This window comes from Fusarium poae, chromosome 1 (assembly GCF_019609905.1).
Source record: "Fusarium poae strain DAOMC 252244 chromosome 1, whole genome shotgun sequence".
In the NCBI taxonomy this organism is placed as follows: domain Eukaryota; kingdom Fungi; phylum Ascomycota; class Sordariomycetes; order Hypocreales; family Nectriaceae; genus Fusarium; species Fusarium poae.
Genome location: NC_058399.1, coordinates 4082698 through 4103354, shown reverse-complemented (window position 1 = coordinate 4103354; position 20657 = coordinate 4082698). Strand labels below are relative to the sequence as shown.

The following is a 20657-nucleotide window of genomic DNA, read 5'->3' as shown; positions in this document are numbered from 1 at the left end:
GAAAAGCTGACCTTTAGGTTTTAGGTTACAGAAATAAATAGCCTAAGAAGTATAGTCTAAGTAGCATAAACTGGACTGCTAATTTCGTATCTTGTGCTTCTGGCGGCTAACGTTTCTGGTACGCTGATGAGAGGACTGTACGTCGGTCGGGTGACACGCCGCCACCAGGACAAAAAAGTTGAGATATGTGAGACTACTGTTACCCTGTAGAGGCGAGATGGAGGGATTTTGGAACAGCTCTGGCCATATGACCTTGTTTTGCCCCGCAATCAAACAATTAATCGTTGACTCAAAATCCCGAATTAATTTGCGTGCAAAATTCTGGGGGTTTTGCCGCCGCTATAATATATGTCTGACTATTCGGTTTAAGATATTCACTCTGTTGACTCTTGAATGGCGGTCTCGTTACTGCTAGTCCAGATTCTTGGCCGATACAGTTCAGACTAAGCCTGGGCTGAACCGAAAGGCAGCGCTAGGTTTGTTTAGCAACAAGCTTCAACGTTTTGATCATATGGATGTTGCCGATATCCACACATTAGGTTTCAATGGGGGTGAAGAGCCTTTTTTTGTGTTATGCATGTGCTGAGAGTGCGCATTGCATGCATTAAGTTGGCTGCTGAAATACGGATACTTGAGAAGAGAGTTCTTTTTCTATGTAGGCACTAAGGTACCATACCCTGTCGTTGAGCACGAGACCTTGACCCTGAGGGATCTAGACCAATGTTGATCACTTTATCAATCACATCACACCCTTGCTTGTCGTCCTTTTTCATTCACTTCTCCCCCCTCGCCTTCCCTCCTACTCCTACTCTCTCCACATCGAATACAGCTCCTCTTACTTACCCTGTTGAAATAAACAATTGTTACCAGGAAAACATCACGAATCAATAACTACTTTGTCCCCCCTTCTTCTACATAGGTACCTACGTAACTATACCGAAACTCCACTATCATATCGTTCGTTCGCTTCTGGCCCGCGCTCAAGAACCCGCCTTCCAAGAGAGATCGTCCCCGGTCCGTGGTCCCATTAGCTTCCCATTCCAACCACTCTCGAACCAAGAAAATCGTTCCTACCTCCTACCTGAGTTTACCTACCTTGTTTTTGCCTTAAACCTTGATCGCAATTTCTCCCTTTTAAGTCCTTTTCTTCAACAAGGAACCATCATCCACTTAACTCCTCTTTTCTTTTCTTTTCTCTTCTCCCTCTTGTCTGTTTCTGGTATCTTGTCCCCCAGGCTCTTTTCGGCCAACACTTTCTCCTTGGCTACGTTTCTTCAAGATATAAATCGGCGAGAAACAAAACGCTTGGACTCAATCATCTTAGTGTGCTTCCTTCACAGATTACACGAGTCATTGGCGTACACGGATGAATTTGCTCGACGACGGCAAACAAAACACTGCCATGTCCATGTGAAAACCGGAATTGGGATTTTGGTCGCCAATTTTACATCTTCGCGAGAAGTGAACAAGAAGCACAGAAAGCAAACAATCAAATACCAACATCAAAGCTCCATCCAGCTAGCCTCGGACTCATAATACACGATACCACATACAGCGTCATAATCCGGCTTCTTCTGACCAGCCGCCTATTTCTACAAACGACAAAGACAAAAGAGAAGTTTTCGCCCTACTGAGAAACATCGACACTTTATTACAAGTTTGAACAAACTCATAATCAACCATGGGTGGCATCACGGATCCCCGGATCAAGGTCAACCCCCTTATGCCTCCGGCAAAGCAAGAGCGCATCCATATCTGGCGAACCGAAGTCGCTTCTGCTCTCCACCTCCCCACGGCCCCGTCTCTATCGTCGTCTCTGTCATCATCTTCCGCCGCGACACCAGATCCCGACCCGGATACTTCTTTCGCCACGCCCCCATCACCAGCTGGATCTAGACCACGAAGCCTGTGGAAACGCATCAGCTGGCGCTTTGGGCCCAAGAGACGCGCTGCTGTCAACATGGCTGCCGCTGCTGCCGAGCTACCCCCTGATGGTCGCACGGCTATGTACCGTGGGATGGAGACAAGGGAGCCTAGAGGCGGCGACATGGATGAGGAGGGCGGCATATTGGAGAGGGATAGCGAGCGAGGAAATGGCTTAAGAGAGAAGCAAGAAAGACTGGCACGGGCAGCAAGATTACTCAACCGCGAAACCGAAGAACGGTGACGCACTGGTTGATTATCACACCACTCGCTATGACGAATGTGTCTCTCTTTATTCACGAAAGCCCCGGCACCAGTAATATTTCTTAATAGGGAAGCCGGGGATATGTCGACATGTGTCATGATATAGTATTTATTCTTCATTAATTGATGTCCTTAACAGGCAGTTTCGTGCGCATACGCAAGCACACATATGCAACTGATCTTTCTAATCTTGGGTACGAGTGACATGCAACGATTATGCCATGAGACATGTCGCTTCCACAAGCGCCAGCCAGTCGGATCCAGACACATCAGAGGACGGAACTGGATAACAACGGCCAATGTATCAAGAAAACGTCTCTCGGGGCAAACGACACCAGGACAGAACCTTGAGAAAGGCTTCGGGACGAAAGAAGCGAAATGAGATAGGGTAACAGCCTCGCTTCTCGGTACCTGTGAGCAAAAAAAAAAGTGAGGAGGTAACTTTAGTGGAAAGTGGTCTTTTTTTTTATAAAAAAAAGGTAATGGAAAACAATTCATCTCTTCCGTCTTCTTTCACCAGGGTATGGTCTGATAAGGGACTGATAGACAGGAACAAAAAGACATAAACGACATGGAACAAGGGACAAAAAGGCGTAAACATGAGAAAGCCTTCTTCGTGGCGATCCATCGGGATGGGCTATGCCCTGTCCACTTTCTTAATGAACAACAAGACGGGGAGTGAGAGAGATACACAAATGCTAACCAGAGATAGGCCCAAGGACAAAAGGTGAAAGGGGGGAAACTTTGCGATTTATCTGCCAGGTAAAAAAGAAAAAAAACAAGAGCCGTCATCATCAGAGGTTGGCGGTCGATTTTTTTTCAAGAGTCCGACGAACGAGACGAGACGAAAGATTCCACGCCGCAACACTTTCCCTTTCCCTTTACCAGAACCAGACCCTTATTGATCCATTCCTCCCTCTCCATCGCCGTGAAAAAAGCAACGCACCGCGCAAAAAGAAGAAGCCTCGTACTATCATCCAGCCCGCCCAAGACAGTCCCAGCTATCCGTGTGTCCAGGGGCAGACAAGTGTAACCGGGGCGAGAATACATCTCGGTTCCTATATGCCGAGACGAATGTGGTATCGAGGGGGATTATTGATAGATTTAGGAAGCAGGAGCAGGAGCAGTCTCCTCAGCAGGCTCCTCGGCGGGCTTGGCAGCCTCGCCCTCCTCCTTCTTGGGAGCATCAGCAGCACCGGCAGCCTCGCCCTCAGCGCTGTCGGAAGAAGTCCAGAGGGTAAGGTTGTCGCGGAGAAGCTGCATGATGAGGGTGCTGTCACGGTAAGACTCCTCAGACAGGGAGTCGAGCTCGGCAATAGCATCGTCGAAGGCCTGCTTCGCGAGGTGGCAAGCACGGTCGGGGGAGTTCAAGATCTCGTAGTAGAAGACGGAGAAGTTGAGAGCAAGACCCAGACGGATGGGGTGAGTAGGAGTGAGCTCAGTCTGAGCAACATCGGTGGCGCTCTGTGGTTGGGCACAACTGTCAGCGAGGGGCACCAGGGGCCCGGATCTTGCGGCATGTGACTGTGGTGGGGGGATTTAGCCTTACCTTGTAAGCATCGTGGGCAGCGGTGGCAGCACCCTTGCGCTTCTCACCAGAGGCGAACTCAGCAAGGTAACGGTGGTAGTCACCCTTCCTGTAGATTGAAAATGAACCCGGTCAGCCTTGATACTAAATGATTAAAGGTACACTGCATTTTTTCCTTTTGAAAAAAAAAAAAAACACGCAAATGTCGAAATGGGTGTAGTGGTTGGTGCATGAGCACAAAAAGGGCGGAAGACGAGGGGCCTCAGGCCAGAGGCGGGGAAGATAAAAACGCACATCTTGTGGTAGAAGACCTTGGACTCGCCAGTGGCAGCGTTAGGGATGAGGAAGTCGTCCAAAACGTCGAGGACATCCTGGCAGACCTTCTCAAGCTCGGTCTCGATCTTGTTGCGGTAGTCCTTGATGGTGGAAACGTGCTTGTCGGATCCCTTAGATTCCTCCTTCTGCTCGATCGAGGAAATGATGCGCCACGAGGCACGTCGAGTACCGACAACGTTCTTGTAGGCAACGCTGAGAAGGTTACGCTCGTCGACAGTGAGCTCTCCGCCCAGCTTGGCCACCTCCTTCATATAGGTGACCATCTCATCGTAGCGCTCAGCCTGCTCGCAGAGGCGGGCGAGGAAGGTCTTGCTATATTGAGGGAAGACGCACGAGGTTAGCGAAACGGTGTTCTGTGGCTTGATGTTTAAACACCGGACGAGCTAGACAAGATGCCGAGCGCCGATGCAGTTGTAAGAGAAGCAGCTAGGGGGTGCATCTGGACAAACCTTTCACGCTATCACACCATAAGAGTTAGTATCGAAACACCATTTAATTGGGAGAGATAGGGATAGTGAGAGATGGTACGGGGGTAAAGGCAGCCAACGATTCATGAAGGGCAAACGAGAGATCCAAACGAGCATCGTGGGGTGCATGACCAGACTCTAGAGGCCATGAACTGGGACTTATCGAGGAAACTCGTGATGTTGGTGCCGGTCATGTTGGGCTTCGACTGAGGGGTTGTGGGCTTTGGCGGGAACAGGCCGAGTAGGAAAAGGACATGAGATCCTTTCAGAAGAGGGGGAAATTGTGCAGCAGGATCAGGACAGCGACTTACCTCAGTAGCCATTGTGGAAGATTTTGGGTATTGGTTTGATAGAAAAGAGGAAGCGGTCGTAACGGAAAAGAAAGTTAAGAAGTTAAGGTTGAGTAAGAAGATGGGAAATTTTGGAGGTTGAGATTTGGGGGTGAGAAGAGGGAGCGAGCGAGATGGAAGGCAACCAGCGACAGTAATCTCAGTTAAGGTACTAAGAGAATGAGAGAGTGACTGGGAGTGGGCGGGCTGTGGAGGTGGGGTCATTAGGTTGCTCAGAGCCAGCAATGGACCCGACAGGCAGGCCGCACAGTATGACGGCGGTCGGTAGGTACCATGTGCATTAAATTTCGGCAGCCTAGGCGCCAACCTACGCCCACTGCCCGCCAGCAGTTTGGGGGTTCACATCGCTAATAACAGCACATCACAGCAGAGGTGGACAGCCCGCACAAGCTCGCCTCCATGCCCGGGCCCTGCCCGGTCGCCTCCATTGATGTGGGCTGTTGATTTCTTTTTCTCACCGGGCTACCAAGGTACCTCGACACCGCCCACTTCTCTCTGAACTCTGAAGTACACTGTAGTTAGTCTTTAACTTAGTACCTATGGACCTCAGTATTAGTAGGTAAGCAGCTGAGGCAGGTCGGGTAAACTTGTTAGTGCCTCTCTCACTCACATGGAACCCCGTCACCGCTCTGATAGATTCAACGTAACCGACACTATGTGCTTAGCGATTTGAAAAGAGAAAAGCAGACAACGAGAAAAAGGGGGTAAACTACAAATCTCCCCGTCGAGCGGAACGCATCCCCGTTGACAAGTTTAGATAGAGGTATGGGCAATATAGCTGCCCGCCTCACCCAAATTGCACCCTTTCAATCGACGACTCCATGGACAAATTGCAGGCTGCCTTAGTACTAGGTAGGCAATAACGTATGGACGTCTTGGGCACCTGCCAGGTCAGTAGTAGGCACCAATTGAATGTACCTACCTACCTCTAAAACATGAAAACCAGCCACGTGAACGCGAAAAAAGAGCAAAAAAAGGAATAGTAGGTGACGACACGCAAATCTTCCATCTCCTTCACCCCTCTTCTATTGTACTACAGACTACATTTTGTACAAGCAAAACAACCCCAGCCAGAGGGCTTGATCTTGATGGTCCTGGCATGTCATTCTTGTTAATCCCTTCTCATTTTCATCATAATTGAGGCCCTTTTCCCGGCTAGATAATTATCACTTTGCTCAGCAATAAGCACCAATAAAAACAGCCAAGGTACGGATACAGTCGATTGCTGGCCAGTACTCAGTGAAGTCACATAATGTTTCTGCTTTTTGCATTAGACAGAATTCCATCAAGTCAGCCTCGTTGTGGCTTAGGAGATCCATTCATCCCCCCTGTTTGGTTTATCTATGCCTGCCACAACAGCAACTCGTGTCTCACAACGAATCAAGACTGAGACCCGAGAGGAGAGTTTTGGACTGCAAGTGGGAACCTGCCATTCAGACACCTTCTTCCACTTATGAAACTCTCAGAGACAAGGCGAGTTCTGTGCGAGGGCGAGATGAACTCATTTCCTCGGCTGGGCTCGTCCGCCTTGTAATTATATTAGCCGCCCACGCCAGCGTCTGTAGGAGTCATTCGACCCAACCACTTAGTATTAGCCAGCTAGGTACAGAGCAACTTGAAATTTATGTCTCTGTTCCCGACCCTGACTCTGAGACGTCCGTTGCGATGTTGGTGTCAGGTTCGTGGTTAGCCCGCTCGCTGAAACATGAACCAAGTCTACAATAGTATCCATTTCAAACAATTACTCGCATTCGCGCTTATTATGCACAGTTCAGAGGCAGTGCCTTAGTAGTTGTTAATCACGGTCACTACCTAATACCTACACTCCATATCAGTCCACTATCCGTATCAAATCTTGAGATCTGCCCATCCCATCTTTTTATCAAGCATCCTGGCATATTTATTTGAGATAGATACTCATTCCGTTTGGGAATGCAACCTAACCCATCCCATGCCGCACCATCGAGAAATCCACGAACCTGGATATGGGAACTCTTTTATCTCGTTGTAATAGTTCAACGATACCCTAGCTTGTTTCATGAACCATACTCAACTAAATAGCTGTCAAATAGTTTTGCAACTCACTTACCAGCTGATGGGTGTTTCTTCAAGCAATCTGGCGTGACTTGTTGAAGCAGTCAGTGTAGCGCAGTTCGCTGGTCCTCGTAGGAAACCCCTTATTGATGATAGAGTGACTCTCTTCTAGACCCCACCGACCCATCTGTAATCATCCGAAGCCCACGTTCCACCAAAGGCGGAACCAATTTTGCCTCAAGTACAGAGCACCGTACAGCTTACGGATACAGAGTGCATTTATCGATTTATTGCTTGTTCTACGAATGTGTGATACACAATGCGGGTGTTGAGAATTGATTCCGCACGCCATATCAAGGATATTATGGTTAAATAGCCTTCGTATCTTTGGCTTTTTCTTCTTTTCTTTTCACGAAACTTCATCAACCCAAAGATACTTTGTGGTCAGTTGACCAACTTTTAACCTCAAATGACCCCCTGCCTTTACCTGACATATCAACTTAACTGTGGAGCTTTCCGTTCGGTCTAGCCCGTGGTCGTTGCGGGAGCTGGGGAGTGGCCGGGGGGCCGTCGGCTGGGAACTGAAAATCGCAGCATACTGTATCCGTATCCGTTCCGAATAGGAGTTTTAATAGTCATGTAAGCCTGGCATATAGTTAATACCCAGCCAAGTCGGAAGCCACTGTGGCCGTCGCATCTTTCGATTGGCGGCAAAGTTTACAAATGTAACTTAGAAAACTAGATCCATATAATAGACAAATACTGCTCGCTTGTCATCAAGTCAAACCGCTTGATTAATACGTGACATTAAAGGTATCACCAAACCAAGTCTTTTCCCAACTTTATAAACGCCAGGCAAAACTATAGTTCCTCAGTATCGGGGCCCAATCCTTGATATCGCCCTCGACCCCAGTCTGCGGGATCTCCTCCAGGTACACAAAGACCCAATCTCCAGAAATAGTCCCGGTGCGCAAACAAGAGCTGCCACAGCTTGAATCTCGAAGGGAACCCATTCAGCTCCGCCAACTTGTCCGAGGCCATCAAAAGGTTTTTGGCTTGGAACAGCCGGCGAATCGTCATCCACAAGGAATCATCTGCCCCTGCTATACACTTCGGATCATCATCGCCGATACACATAAAAATATCAGACTCAGAAGGGGTCAATTCCTGCTTGACAATGTATACCTCACCTGCGTGTGACTTGTAGCCCCATTCACTCAGAGGCAGAAGAGGCACAGGGTCCTCTTTATGAGTTACCCGCCTGAACGCACGCCCTTCTGGATCATTTTCATCATTGAGATGAAATACTTCGTCCACGAAGCGGGCAAGACCTTCGTTTCCGACGCGTGGTTCACCAAACGTGGTGACTATGATGTTTTCCCATCCCAGCGATACCTTGAGCTCCAGTGCAGCCAGGCAGGCAACAGAGCCTCCTAGGCTGTGTCCAACGAGTTGAATCGGATAAGAGGGATATTGTGATCTTAACTGTTTTAGCTGTGGAAGAATAAATCGTCGAGTGTTCTTCCATGACTGGAGAAAGCCCATGTGTACAGTGCAATTCCTGCACGTATGCTCAAGTTCGTTGGGTGGCTCATCGCCGCCATGATCTGGTGATGGATACGGTACATATTCCTGAGGGACAGTGCTCAAGTCGACAATCGTATTGGCAATACTGTAGGTCCCGCGGAAGGCTATCACGATAGCAGGCTCACCAGCGGTCAAGTCACCGCTATCACCATGCTGCGTCGCCCCATGGTCTACCGCAATATATCCGCAGCTGTCGCTTAGCAAAGGGCCAGTGTTCCATGTGTTGATGAGAGACAGACTGGGAAAGTCGTTGCATCGTGACACGCAGTTGAATGGTTTTCTGACACCCGTGGTACCGATGCAATAGGCGATGTCCACAAGTCGTGATAGACGTTCCAGAGTCGCGAAGAAGGGTACTGAAATGCCCTTTGGTGACGGCGGGTCTGGGCTGGGGTTGTGTTCTTGCGACGGTGTTCCATGACTACTGAGAGCGAGAGTCGAGGTAGCCAAGATGAGCTGAACGGTGAAGAAGCTCAATGAATTCGCAAGTTTAAACCGCATATCGGATTGAGATCTGCGGTGAGAGTAAGAATCGAAACGAGTCGTAGGCGCGTTGGTAGATGTGCACTGCGCTTTGAATATGTCGAGAGAAACGTATCAAGGTTGATAGCAGATCAATGGCTCAAAAGTAATCGTCCGCATGAGAGGAGAGAACAACAGCGAATTTATGCATAATAGACGCTATTGTTTTTGTTGGGGAAGAATCTAATTTAGCTTTCAATGAAGAAAGTGACGATGGGATATGGAGTCGATTAAGTGAAGACGTCAAGATGAGGGTTGACAAGTCTCGTGAGTGACACCTCAAACTGTTGAGGTCATACCCTCTTTGACCGTGATAAACAGTACCTGCTTAGCCTGCCAAATGACCAGCAATGCAGATGTTCCCGAGAAGTGAGGGGCTGTGAGTGGTTGAATGAGCCTGTCCTACCCCGGATTCTCTATTAGGCCCGCTTTAGTACCTGGCAGACGGCAGTTGGATTCCATGACTGGTGTCTGAACAGTTCACCATGCATTGGGTATGAGAATATCATCTTTTGGACTAGGAATTGAATTCTGAATATTCTATTTTTTATTCTATCGTAAAAACAAACATTATTTTTATGTTCGGGCCCAAAACTTAAAAATAACTGCGTCCCATGTGGCTCAGAGAGCTAAATAAAAAATACCTAAATAAAAACGAGTTGTGGTTATAACACCTGATTATTATCTCTAGTCCCGCACAATGCACTAAGTCTTACAAATCAAATCATCTAGACTGGGGGCTGCCTGGACGGCTGGAGGCTAGTGAAACCAGCCTTATGGTCTGTTGAGTTGGTTGTGCAAATGCCGGTCCTGGAACACTTGAGAGGGAGCATAACGCTTCCGCTGGCCTCGTATGGCAGGCTTCTATAAAATCGCGTTAACATTCAAAATATTTATAACTGGTATACCAGGAGTACTTACCCATCCTCTTGACTGCAGACCTTCTCCATCATCCAGAGCTTCTGATAGTCGCCGTCCCACAGAAACTCGACAGCGCGGTCATCACACGCGAATCGGTCGGTGCCCATCCCAGTGATGGGCTTTGAAGAAGAGTTCTTGTGACAAGGAGTTGTCAAATCCGTGTCTTCATCTAAGAAGGTAAAGTCGAAGACAGTGAGGGTTTTGCCGCCATCCTTCGACTCTGCCTTGAAGTCGCGGATATGATAGGTATCAGGCAGTGTGCAGCCGTTGTCCTCGGCGCTGCTTTCCAAGGCTGATAGGCTTTGAGGGACTGCATAGGCATGAGCGGCCCATGTAGTAGGGAGAGCAGAGAGAAGAACAAGTCCGAGATGCATTTTGAGAGTATAGATCTTGTATAATATTCGACGTCAAGGTAGGGGTAAACAGAAGAGTAAAGACGATAAGGTCGTAAAGTAGGTAGTGAGATATGGTTTAGAGAAAGTAATAGATTTTCACGTCGAGGCATGACTAGTTATAAACCCATCGAGCAAGCCATATGGAGAACACGACGTCAGAGTCGTATAGTAGTCTCTCTGGCTGGCTTCTTTTTGCCTTGCCGAACACGCGGCCCAATAGATCATTAAAACGGGCCTGTTTTCCTTTTCGGCGTCTTTGTGTAATCCGATTTCACCTGCCGATCTTCCTGAGTCTGCAAAGCCGGCATGGAGTTGACGGATTAGAGGCGAGGATCCGTCAGTAGGCAGTCAGGGCAGTGCAATTGATTGGATGTCGATCACGTTTCATGTTTGCTGGGTCGGAGGTTTAAATGTGGATTTGTCCTCTGTACGGACAGTGCACGTTTGCCAATATCTTAGCGGTAAGTTGTCTGTTGGTCACGAATAGAGTATGTATGTAACCTATTCCCGTCGAGTGCCACAAGAATAGAAGCGTCATGTCGTCGTGAGAATTGATTGGACTGAGAAGCGATCATTGAATAAAGTCCAGAGGTGCGTCTGCATGTTGCTGGTAAACACAAGATATAATTGTGAGATGCACCCACGAGACTCGGGTTGCCGATCATAATGCGCATTAAATCATACCCTTAAGTGATCTCCCACATCAGGGTCTGAGAGGCTGGGAGGTAACCAAGTAACGTTAGCAGGAGACAAGCCTGGCATGTTACCTTGTTGCGTTAACAGCCCATCTCTCGAAGATGCTGTTTGCAACAATGCGTTGATGCTCAATCAAAGCTGTGTGGTATCGCAAGTCTTTAAGAAGTGAGTTGTACATACTCCGCCAGAGGAGCCTTGAGATTTATCGGCAGTCGAGAAAGAAGTTTCATCCCCAAGATAAGCTACCTTTTATCAAGTCGTCATACAGATTAATCTTAGAAAAACATACACACATTGATGCCGGATAATGATAAAGATCTTCTTTATAGATCTGTCGCATACCTAATATAGAGACAGTGATTAGAACTCGAAGTTCTGATTGCGCCACAACCATGCAGTACCCCACCTATCAGCCACCTCGCTTACCCTTTGGCACGTGACCCACACATTTGGAAAAACTTTCCATTTACTCTCCCCTCCATCTTTTTGTGTTCACTCTCGTGTTTGGAAATATTCTCGATCAACCCTTCGACTAACCCATCCAGCAACAATGGCCGCTGATACCCCCGCGAAGTCCGGTCTGGCCGTTGGCCTCAACAAGGGCCACGTACGTTTACCTGTCGCAGTCTCACCTCGTGGAGGATCTCTGCTTCGCCTTCGCGACGGATGACGGCGCGACGAAATCCAACTAGCAGACGATGGACGCTGACTTTTGTCGCCGATATTACAGAAAACCACCCCCCGTGTTGTCAAGCCCCGTGTTTCCCGAACCAAGGGTCACCTGAGCAAGCGCACTGCTTTCGTCCGCGAGGTTGTCAAGGAGGTTGCCGGGTAAGTCAATGCGATTCTCATTCGAGGAAATGGGACACGAGTTAGGGCGAATGCACGATGGACGGACCGACTAGACACCGGTTACTTGTGTTGTTGCGGCTATATGTGTCAATGCTCCCTCTCGATTTTGCCGGATGAGGAGGAGCTACATCAAACCTGTGTCAGAAAATTTACTAACCATCATTTTTCATAGCCTTGCTCCCTACGAGCGCCGAGTCATCGAGTTGCTCCGCAACTCCAAGGACAAGCGTGCCCGTAAGCTCGCCAAGAAGAGAGTACGTCGAACTGCAGAACACATCGAATCGTCTCCCGATATACCTACTAACTCCTGCTACAGCTCGGTACCTTCGGTCGTGCCAAGGCCAAGGTCGACGAGCTCCAGCGTGTCATCGCTGAGTCTCGCCGTGCTGGTCACTAAGTCGCTTAATCTGATTTCTGGGAATCTGGCACCAAATGGGGTTCGCATGGATTGGCGTGGTCACGGTATGATCAATTAAAAAAATAACGGCTATGATGCTCCGTGGCAGGGAAAGCTGCGGCTCACCGGAATACCAACACTTTCAAGCAATTTATGGCGTAACGATCAAGCCACGCTCCCCTCAGTTTACTTTGTGACAACTGGTAATCATTTCTGTGTGAAGTCTGTTATCCATGAATGTGATCATGCCGATAGCTCCGCTTTCCGCTTTGATATGCTGACTAGAACTTCTGCTGAGCTGGTACTGATAACGCCGCTTATAATAATTAGTGTTTATCTAATGTTTTTTCCAAAAGCAAAAAAAAAGAAAAACCCCTTCCATTACGCACGTAGTAGCCGTCTATTTCTTTCCTAGCTTGAGCCACTTGGGTATTTTCTTCGCAACCTTGTCCCCAGATCCCTCATCCTTCTCTGCTGGCGCTGGCCGAGCCACAGACTCCTCCTCGTCCTTCTCATTGGGAGTGACAGGTTCGGGGACCTTGACTTGTTGGCCCTGTTGAGCTACATTGGCCTTGAGGAAAGCTTCTTTCCGCACAGCTTTTGGCACCGTATCGTCCCAAACCAAGTTGATAAGAGTTCTTCCCGACATTTTATAGGCTTTTATTAGCCCATTGTTGGAGCTAAGGTCGTCCTTGATTACAATTTTGGTTCCGGGGAGGACTAGATGGAAGGGTTGGTCGTTATGGGCCATGACGTGTCGGACAGCGTCGTACAGGAACCTTCCAGTATGCGACGGGCTCACTTGCCAATCGCTACTGGTGTTGTCTGGGAACCTGACCTTGACGAGAATGGATTTGATAGCGTTGATCTTGGCGGCTTCTACAGCAGCCTTCTCCTCCAACTCCTTATCCGAGAGCAATCGTTTGTTTCTTGAGTTTTCCTGTAATCGAGCTTGGTGCAGTTGCGCATGCGCGATGGTGGGAGCGAAGTCTGTATCGGGAGCAGGAGCCAAAGCTGCTGCGGGTGTTGACCCTGAAGGTGCCAGGAAGACATTGACAGGTGCCAGTGGATCATTAGGTTGAGAAGAGTCGACTTCCATATTGTCTTCTGTAACAGTCTCAAGCCCTTTCTCCTGTTGAACAGAAGTTGCCTCCTGAGACGGCTCTGGCTGAACATCCTCCATTTTTGACTCGGTTGTCTCTTGCGGTGCGTGCTCTTCCTGTTTTTCTATCTCTTCTCCCGTTGGAACAGGCTCGGTCTCTGTTGTTGGTACCTCCTCCTTCTGGTATTCTTCATCTGTGTCGTTGAAGAATTGGCTGATTTCAGTCATAGCGTCGAACAGTGTCTTGTCCGTCTGGCGATAGGTCAATCTGATCAAAACACTTCCAGAGTTGTATCCTAGTTGTGACAGTGTCTTCTGGAAGTCTGTGAAAGATGAGAGTTCTCTGCCCATAATGTTCAAGACGGGTGTTTCGTAATGCAACTGCCCGCTGCCACTTCCTGAGCCGTTTTCCATACACGCAACCCCGCGGGCAGTGATATTGATGTTCTTTCCATTACTCGCCTCGCCACTCTCGAATTGGCGCAAAACCTTCCATATGGTCAGATCGCTGGGGAATTTTTGGATCAGCCTTCCACCTGGTATTTCGCTAGCCTCAGGATGGGGAACTTGAAGGGCGACTTGAATGGCGGAAGGTGTTTTTGACTTCTGCACAAGCTCGAGCTTTGCGCCAGGACCTAGACCAGAAGCACGAAAAGGGATAGAGAGGTCGACTGTTTTTTGTCGGTGCCTAGAGGAAGACGTTGTCAGTATTTGATCATAAAAAGTTACCCGCTGGGTGTGGACTCACTTGACGAGATACTTGTCACTAGAGAGGTTAAGCCTTCGACATGCTTCCTCTAATACGTCAATCAGATATGTTCCAGGTGTAACTTTGATAGTAGCCCGGCGCAGGTCGGAAGCTATCACAACGACGTTGGTTGCCATGATCCAAGTAGAGCCCGGTATAAAATAACGATGGAAAGCTTATGTATGAAACAGAAACGTTGTGGACTGTTGATCTAAGGCGATCGCGGGGAGGATGAGCTTGGTTGGCGGTGATGTAAGCAGGTAGCTAATAGACGAAAGTGTGGTCACGGCGGGGTTGTGTACAATGTAGGGGCTTTGTTCAACCCACGGGCACTACGGAGTACCTAGGCAGCCGCGAGTTATGAATGATTTGGCTTTTACCACAAGATGTTCCTTGCCTACAATATGGATGCCAGAAGCTTCTATGAATGTGAATATGAAATTCTGAAAGGTGAAACTACTACCTCGGTACCTAAGTAGGTACCTAGAATTCCATGGTATTAGTTCTAATTAGGGTACCTAGACTACCTCCTAGGTTAGTACCTAGGTAGGTACCTAGGTAAGTCGAGCAAACCAAGTAGTACCTATCCAAGCTCTTCAGTCACTTCTTTAACTACCAAGGTAGGCTGCCATGCTAATTTCACAAGTCTTGCTGTAAAAGCTGTGATTCACAATACCAAACATATTGGTCAATATCGCACTTATACTGTTCTCATAACTAGAGCTACGCTTGTAAATAGATGAGATCAATATTCGGTGTGCTTTGATAGTGAGCTTACATAACACAACCTCTACGATCTGCTGAGCCTCGGACGCCACAGCTCTCAGGCTGCTTCAGTCAACGTGGACCTCCACTTCACTGAGCTGCTTCTTTCCGGCCGCGCCAGACCGTGTTTGCCTTGCCAGCTCGCCTGTACGTACCTTTCATAGCGGCAACGCAACCTCATTGCACTGCACCTTCTGTAGCTCCAGTTCAGTGACGGGAGCTTCAACCATCCATCTTGCAATCTCTCTTCTCCACGCCAACCCCCCGGCAACACACTGACGCGACGATACGATACGATAAGAATTAGTGACAGCCGAAAACTTGGCTTCAATAAACGATCTCTCACTCGCATCGTCTTCGGCATCCTTTCAATTAGACGGTCGCTGGTTGACGTCGATTGTCCAACCTCGCATCTACCTATTCACTTTTACGAAGCCATCATGGTATGCCAACAATGATCTTACCGTCTGCTATTACTTCCAGAAGCTAATTGTATCGATTCAACAAACAGTCGTCTCCCTTCTCGATAAGTTCGTCCGGACCACTCGTCATCATACCAATGATCATACAAAGCTAACCTCCCCTCCCTCATAGACGGTGGTGCCTGTGTCGCCATGGTCGGCAAGGACTGTGTCGCCATCGCATGTGATCTCCGCCTTGGTCTCCAGGCCCTTACCGTTTCCAACGACTTTCCCAAGATCTTCCAGTACGGCGATGTCTTCCTCGGTCTGACTGGCCTGGCCACCGATGTGAACACCGTGAGCGACCTCTTCCGCTACAAGGTTAACATGTACCGCTTGCGTGAGGAACGCGATATCGCACCTCGAACATTTGCCAACCTCGTCTCTTCGTCCCTCTACGAGCGCCGTTTCGGACCTTACTTCGTGTCTCCCGTTGTCGCTGGCTTAGACCCCAAGACCGGCAAGCCTTTTATCTGTGGTTTCGACAGTATTGGCTGTATTGATTTTGCCAAGGACTTTATTGTCTCTGGTACCGCTTCAGAGCAGCTCTTTGGCATGTGCGAGGGTCTCTGGGAGCCCGATCTGGTGCGTACTTGGACGGTTCAAGCCGGAAGCTATATTATCTCTGACTTGGATACCACATTGGTCAAGATTGAAACGCTAACAATCCCTTCTATAGGAGCCCGATGCCCTCTTCGAGACTATCTCCCAGTCTTTGCTCAACGCCGTTGACCGTGATGCTCTTTCCGGCTGGGGTGCTCATGTTTACATTATCGAGAAGGACAAGGTTACCAAGCGATTACTAAAGGGACGACAGGATTAGAGCGTCGGTGTTATTAACAACTACAAGAATAGAGCGGGACAAGGGTGGTTTATGTATCCTGTATGAATAGATACTCGGCCGACATCAACCGCTGAGTAATGAGAATGCACTTCTTCGTCTTGCTTTTACCTTGTCACATGCATGGGAAATTGATGTTTATGAGATGAGGGATTGCAGAACGAATTCTTTGGCTGTACCGATTTCCCCCCATGTACTGACGTTTCCTCACAGGATGACTATTCTCTTGGCTGTGAAACCCACTCTCCTCACTTGAGAAGGACGGCGAAAGCCTCACATGGTGCCAGCTTGATCTCGCCACTGTTCAAGTCATGAAGTGTCCTTCCCGCCGGACTGCTCAGCACCTCTCGAGCCTCGCCAGGTAGCTTCCATGCAACGGAATGCGCCGAGAAGTTGCACACGATGAGAGCAGTCTCCCCGCTATCAGCCCGTCGTGAGTACGCAAAGATCTTATCGTTGGATTCATCCACGAGCTGGAAGTTACCATAGACAAAGATGTCAATATACTCTTTGCGCTTTCCAAGTACCTGGCGATAGTAGCTGTACACCGAATTGGGGTCTGATGTCTGTGAAGCAGCATTGATATCGGTATAATTGCCATTGACGCGCATCCAGGGTTTGGCATCAGCAGTGGTAAAACCTGCGTTTGGGCTTGCATCCCACTGCATGGGAGTACGGGCGTTGTCGCGAGATTTCTTTTGATACTCAATCTTGTAAGAATCCTGTATTGCGACATCATCATTTTTATGAAGACTATGGGGGTTGTTAGCACATGCTGGTATGTAGGGGCTGTCTGACTCACTCCCAATGTTTGAGACAGTCAAGGTCCTTGTATTCTTCCAAGTCCCAGTCCTTCGGAACATTAGTCATGCCAATCTCCTGGCCTTGGTAGACGAAGGGTGTGCCTGACTGGAAACCGAGGAAGAGTGCAATCAGCTTCGCACTAGCAACGCGATTATCTGGGTCGTCGTGGACAAAGCGGCTGACAGCTCGCGGTTGGTCATGATTCTCAAGGTATAAGGCGTTCCAGCCTTCGTTGTCATACATGAACTTCTGCCACTTGAGGGTTGTGGCCTTCAATTCAGAGAGTTTCCAGGATCTGGGCGTGAACTTGCCTTCGACGCCGTGGTCGAGATCCATTCTAATTGTCTCAGCTTACTGCTCACGAGAAGATAGATAAGACAGAGGTCAACTTACAGCTCAAAATGGAAGATCATGCTGAGCTCTCCTCGGTCACCGTGCACAGCCTTGATCAACTCCCGCTCATCATGTACACAAGGCATCTCACCGACACTAAAGGCATCGTACTCCAGAAGGATGCTACCGATTTCCTTGAGGAACTCGTGACATCTAGGACCGCATGCATAGTACTCTGTTCCACGGAGAACAGTCTTGTCTGAGTCGGGGAACGCCTGGTCCTTGCTGACAAAGTTGATGACATCCATGCGGAACCCATCGACGCCTCGATCAAGCCAGAAGCGCATTACCTGGTGGACCTGTTTTCTGACCGCTGGATTCTCCCAGTTGAGGTCTGGCTGCTGCTTACAGAAGAGACAGAGGTAGTACTCATCTGTGGTCTCATCGTACTCCCAAGCACTTCCTGCGATGGGTGAGCTTTTGTGGTCATAAGTCTCAATAGGGGAATAGAAGTCTATTTACCTTGGAAGTGGGCATCCCAGTTGTTGGGGGGATGTCTGTTTCCGTCTGCGTCATACTTTGCCGGCTTCCAGATGTACCAGTTTCGGTATGGGTTGTCCCTGGACTTGCGAGACTCCTTGAACCACTCATGCTGGTCACTGGTATGGTTCATGACTAGATCGAGAACGAGTTTCATTCCACGCTCATGAAGTTTGTCTTTGAGAACATCAACATCAGAGACATCACCGTATGGGGGATCAACAGTGTAGTAGTCGCTGATGTCGTACCCCTATCCCTAGATCAGTATGAATGAATAAGGCATTTTAGGGAGCGACAAACCATATCAACCTGGGGGCTCTTGAATATGGGTGAAAGCCATATGATATCAACTCCCAAGTCTTTGAGGTAGTCAACTCGAGAGATGATGCCTTTGAGATCACCAACCCCGGAACCTGTGGAGTCTTGGTAAGACGCAGGGTATATTTGATATACCGAGCTCTCTTTCCACCAAGCTCGTTGAGTTTGACCTGTACTACCCATGTTTGTTTCCTGGTGGGATGAATCTGGTTCTGTGTGAAACGGCTCGTGGTGTCTAGCGGTCTGTTAGCTATATACACCTTGAGTGCTCCTTGCACGTGAGAACGGCCGCTCGTGATCAGAGACAAACTGACGATCAACCAATTGATGGACTCTTTGACAGACACACGGTGCGCCTTACGGCTGTCTCTACCGAAAGATCCGAATAGAAATGAGTCGTTCAGATCGCTGTACAGAGACGAGTTCGGTACTGAGGCTCTAACACTGCTAAATAGATTGTCGATGCGGGGTGTTCACTAAACCCCGAAAGTTCTAACGACTGAGTCGTGTTACACAGCGTCTTGTTGTTTACTTGGACTGCAGGATGGGATGCACGGAGAAGCACTTTACGAGAGTTGTTTATAGCGGTAGTTCTTGATCATTTAATAGACAACACGGAGTAATTCCCGGAGAGATTGTCGCAACAATAGATTGGTGCCCCTCTACAGGGTAAATTCTTCGTCTCCATATTGGTATACTCTCTTGGTGAGATATTTACTGTACAGGATGATATGAGATCTGCAAAAGACAAACTGCCGACTTGCTTGCTAGTCATGCATTTCCGTCTATCTTTTATCGTTTTTGGTGCAGATACTCAGAGGTGTATCAAGACACCGACGTAGTGGCATTTGAAAATACGATTCGTGGTAGACAAGTTGTACCCTCCCCCTCAAAATGCACACGTATTAAAACAGTATGGTTCTCGAATGCGACTATTGAATGGAAGCAGAAAGATATTGTGATTGTATTGTTTATTTGTGTGATGCAAACCCTTTGAAAGACTGTACAACCACTTGGTATCCAAAGATACCTACAAAGGAGCCCGTTGGCATGAATACTGGGGAAAGATGCAAACTGATTTCCACTTTTGTCACATCCCTACTAAGGCAGTCAACTGTTGTTCATACGTCAAGTGCTGTTGCAAAGAAGATGATCAAAGACTTGTTTTGTTTTATATTGTAACTAGCCACGTCCCGAATGTGATGCTACATGAGTCGTTTCGGAGACAGAGAGAGAGAGAGAGAGAGAGAGAGAGACATCAAACAAATATGGAATATAATAACAAACGTTTTCAACCCACACAACTAATCAATATGTGACTTGAATGACAGCAACCCAAGACCAGACACCCATTTACAAGATATCATAAGCCGGTTGCATATACCGAGCTGATTTTGACAGGAGCACACTAACGGAATTGCAGCACCTATCAGTGTTACAGAACAAGGCGGGATAGTCCTGTTCGTTTCACTTTGACACTATAAATATAACCCAGCACTCTCTCAGTCCAATCGGCTATGCGTTTCCAACTCCCAAGAGAGATGGCGAGGCATGTTTGAGTTGACTATGGAGTTCAACTTGTGTCCAACGGACTTGGGGACATCGATCCTTAACTTCAGGGGTCGATTGATGAAGAAAAGAGACAACTGTCTTGCTGCATTCCTTGATATCTCCCTGATGGTCCAAAACAACAAGGTAACGCCCAGTAGCCGACCTGTAATGTTATACAGTGTCGTTATATGTAAAGGTGTAGCTTGTAGCACAGGGCTCAACGTTACGGCTGAGCTATCAGCTACCAACCAACATGGATGTAAGACCGAGGTTTTTAGAAGCAGAGGTAAGAAACAAGCTGATGATTTATGGATAATGTCATGGAGGCTGAAAGAGACTATCGAACAAATCCCCCGTTCAACCTTCATCACCGAGTTGAAGATTACGGACCAACAAGGGAAGGGAAAAAATTAATTGAGACCCTGAACCAGACAAGGAACCATACTTGATGTCTGTTCATTTATGTGAGCATGTAGTCTAGTACGTGCGATTCTATTACCGTGTCTCATTCATTTGTAGCTAGGTGCGAAGCTGGTACTGGAAGGTACACGAGACGAAGCATTTGCATTCGTACAAGGAGTAATAAATCCACTGGTAGACTCTTCGACTCTGTATTTGATCGCAAAGTTGTATGCAAGATCCAATACAGTAGTCTAGTTAGTTGCGGGTCATGCGTTCCTACCAAGGTACTAAGTCAAATGAGGCACAGCACCTAAGCAGCATGCCTACAACATAGGGTTTGGCTTGGTTTGTGTTGAATGCCGTTTTATGTAATTTAACCGGGAAAAAACATTTTGTTTGTTTAAAAAGACAATCGAAATTCTAAAAGGCAACCTGCGTTTATTTGTATGGCATTGCATTCATTGATTCATTTTTTTCTTTCCCCTCTCGTAAACCAAAACAAAGACTAACATGGACTTGA

At 48.0% G+C, this 20657-nt stretch overlaps 8 protein-coding genes across 8 annotated transcripts; 3 read left to right on the top strand and 5 right to left on the bottom strand.

Moving 5' to 3' along the window:
- Positions 1-1681: 1681 nt before the first annotated feature.
- Positions 1682-2167, top strand: FPOAC1_001334 (uncharacterized protein; the record flags this gene model as incomplete). Its single annotated transcript, XM_044845939.1, has 1 exon — positions 1682-2167. One exon carries the CDS (start codon positions 1682-1684, stop codon positions 2165-2167), a length of 486 nt encoding a protein of 161 aa, XP_044711855.1.
- Positions 2168-3291: 1124 nt separating this feature from the next.
- Positions 3292-4841, bottom strand: FPOAC1_001333 (uncharacterized protein; the record flags this gene model as incomplete). Its single annotated transcript, XM_044845938.1, has 5 exons — positions 3292-3651; positions 3737-3824; positions 4010-4363; positions 4432-4508; positions 4617-4841. 5 exons carry the CDS (start codon positions 4839-4841, stop codon positions 3292-3294), a joined length of 1104 nt encoding a protein of 367 aa, XP_044711854.1.
- Positions 4842-7763: 2922 nt separating this feature from the next.
- Positions 7764-8990, bottom strand: FPOAC1_001332 (uncharacterized protein; the record flags this gene model as incomplete). Its single annotated transcript, XM_044845937.1, has 1 exon — positions 7764-8990. One exon carries the CDS (start codon positions 8988-8990, stop codon positions 7764-7766), a length of 1227 nt encoding a protein of 408 aa, XP_044711853.1.
- A 749-nt stretch (positions 8991-9739) lies between these two features.
- FPOAC1_001331 (uncharacterized protein) lies at positions 9740-10306 on the bottom strand (the record flags this gene model as incomplete). The annotated part of the gene is made up of 2 exons (XM_044845936.1): positions 9740-9875; positions 9933-10306. The coding sequence occupies 2 exons, from the start codon at positions 10304-10306 to the stop codon at positions 9740-9742; spliced, it is 510 nt and encodes a 169-aa protein (XP_044711852.1).
- A 1267-nt stretch (positions 10307-11573) lies between these two features.
- Positions 11574-12272, top strand: RPL36 (60S ribosomal protein L36; the record flags this gene model as incomplete). The annotated part of the gene is made up of 4 exons (XM_044845935.1): positions 11574-11630; positions 11754-11854; positions 12048-12129; positions 12192-12272. 4 exons carry the CDS (start codon positions 11574-11576, stop codon positions 12270-12272), a joined length of 321 nt encoding a protein of 106 aa, XP_044711851.1.
- Positions 12273-12672: 400 nt separating this feature from the next.
- On the bottom strand, positions 12673-14259 carry FPOAC1_001329 (uncharacterized protein; the record flags this gene model as incomplete). The annotated part of the gene is made up of 2 exons (XM_044845934.1): positions 12673-14062; positions 14123-14259. 2 exons carry the CDS (start codon positions 14257-14259, stop codon positions 12673-12675), a joined length of 1527 nt encoding a protein of 508 aa, XP_044711850.1.
- Positions 14260-15501: 1242 nt separating this feature from the next.
- Positions 15502-16171, top strand: PUP3 (proteasome core particle subunit beta 3; the record flags this gene model as incomplete). Its single annotated transcript, XM_044845933.1, has 2 exons — positions 15502-15933; positions 16028-16171. The coding sequence occupies 2 exons, from the start codon at positions 15502-15504 to the stop codon at positions 16169-16171; spliced, it is 576 nt and encodes a 191-aa protein (XP_044711849.1).
- A 266-nt stretch (positions 16172-16437) lies between these two features.
- FPOAC1_001327 (uncharacterized protein) lies at positions 16438-18367 on the bottom strand (the record flags this gene model as incomplete). Its single annotated transcript, XM_044845932.1, has 5 exons — positions 16438-16942; positions 16992-17330; positions 17387-17789; positions 17849-18116; positions 18167-18367. 5 exons carry the CDS (start codon positions 18365-18367, stop codon positions 16438-16440), a joined length of 1716 nt encoding a protein of 571 aa, XP_044711848.1.
- Positions 18368-20657: the final 2290 nt, after the last annotated feature.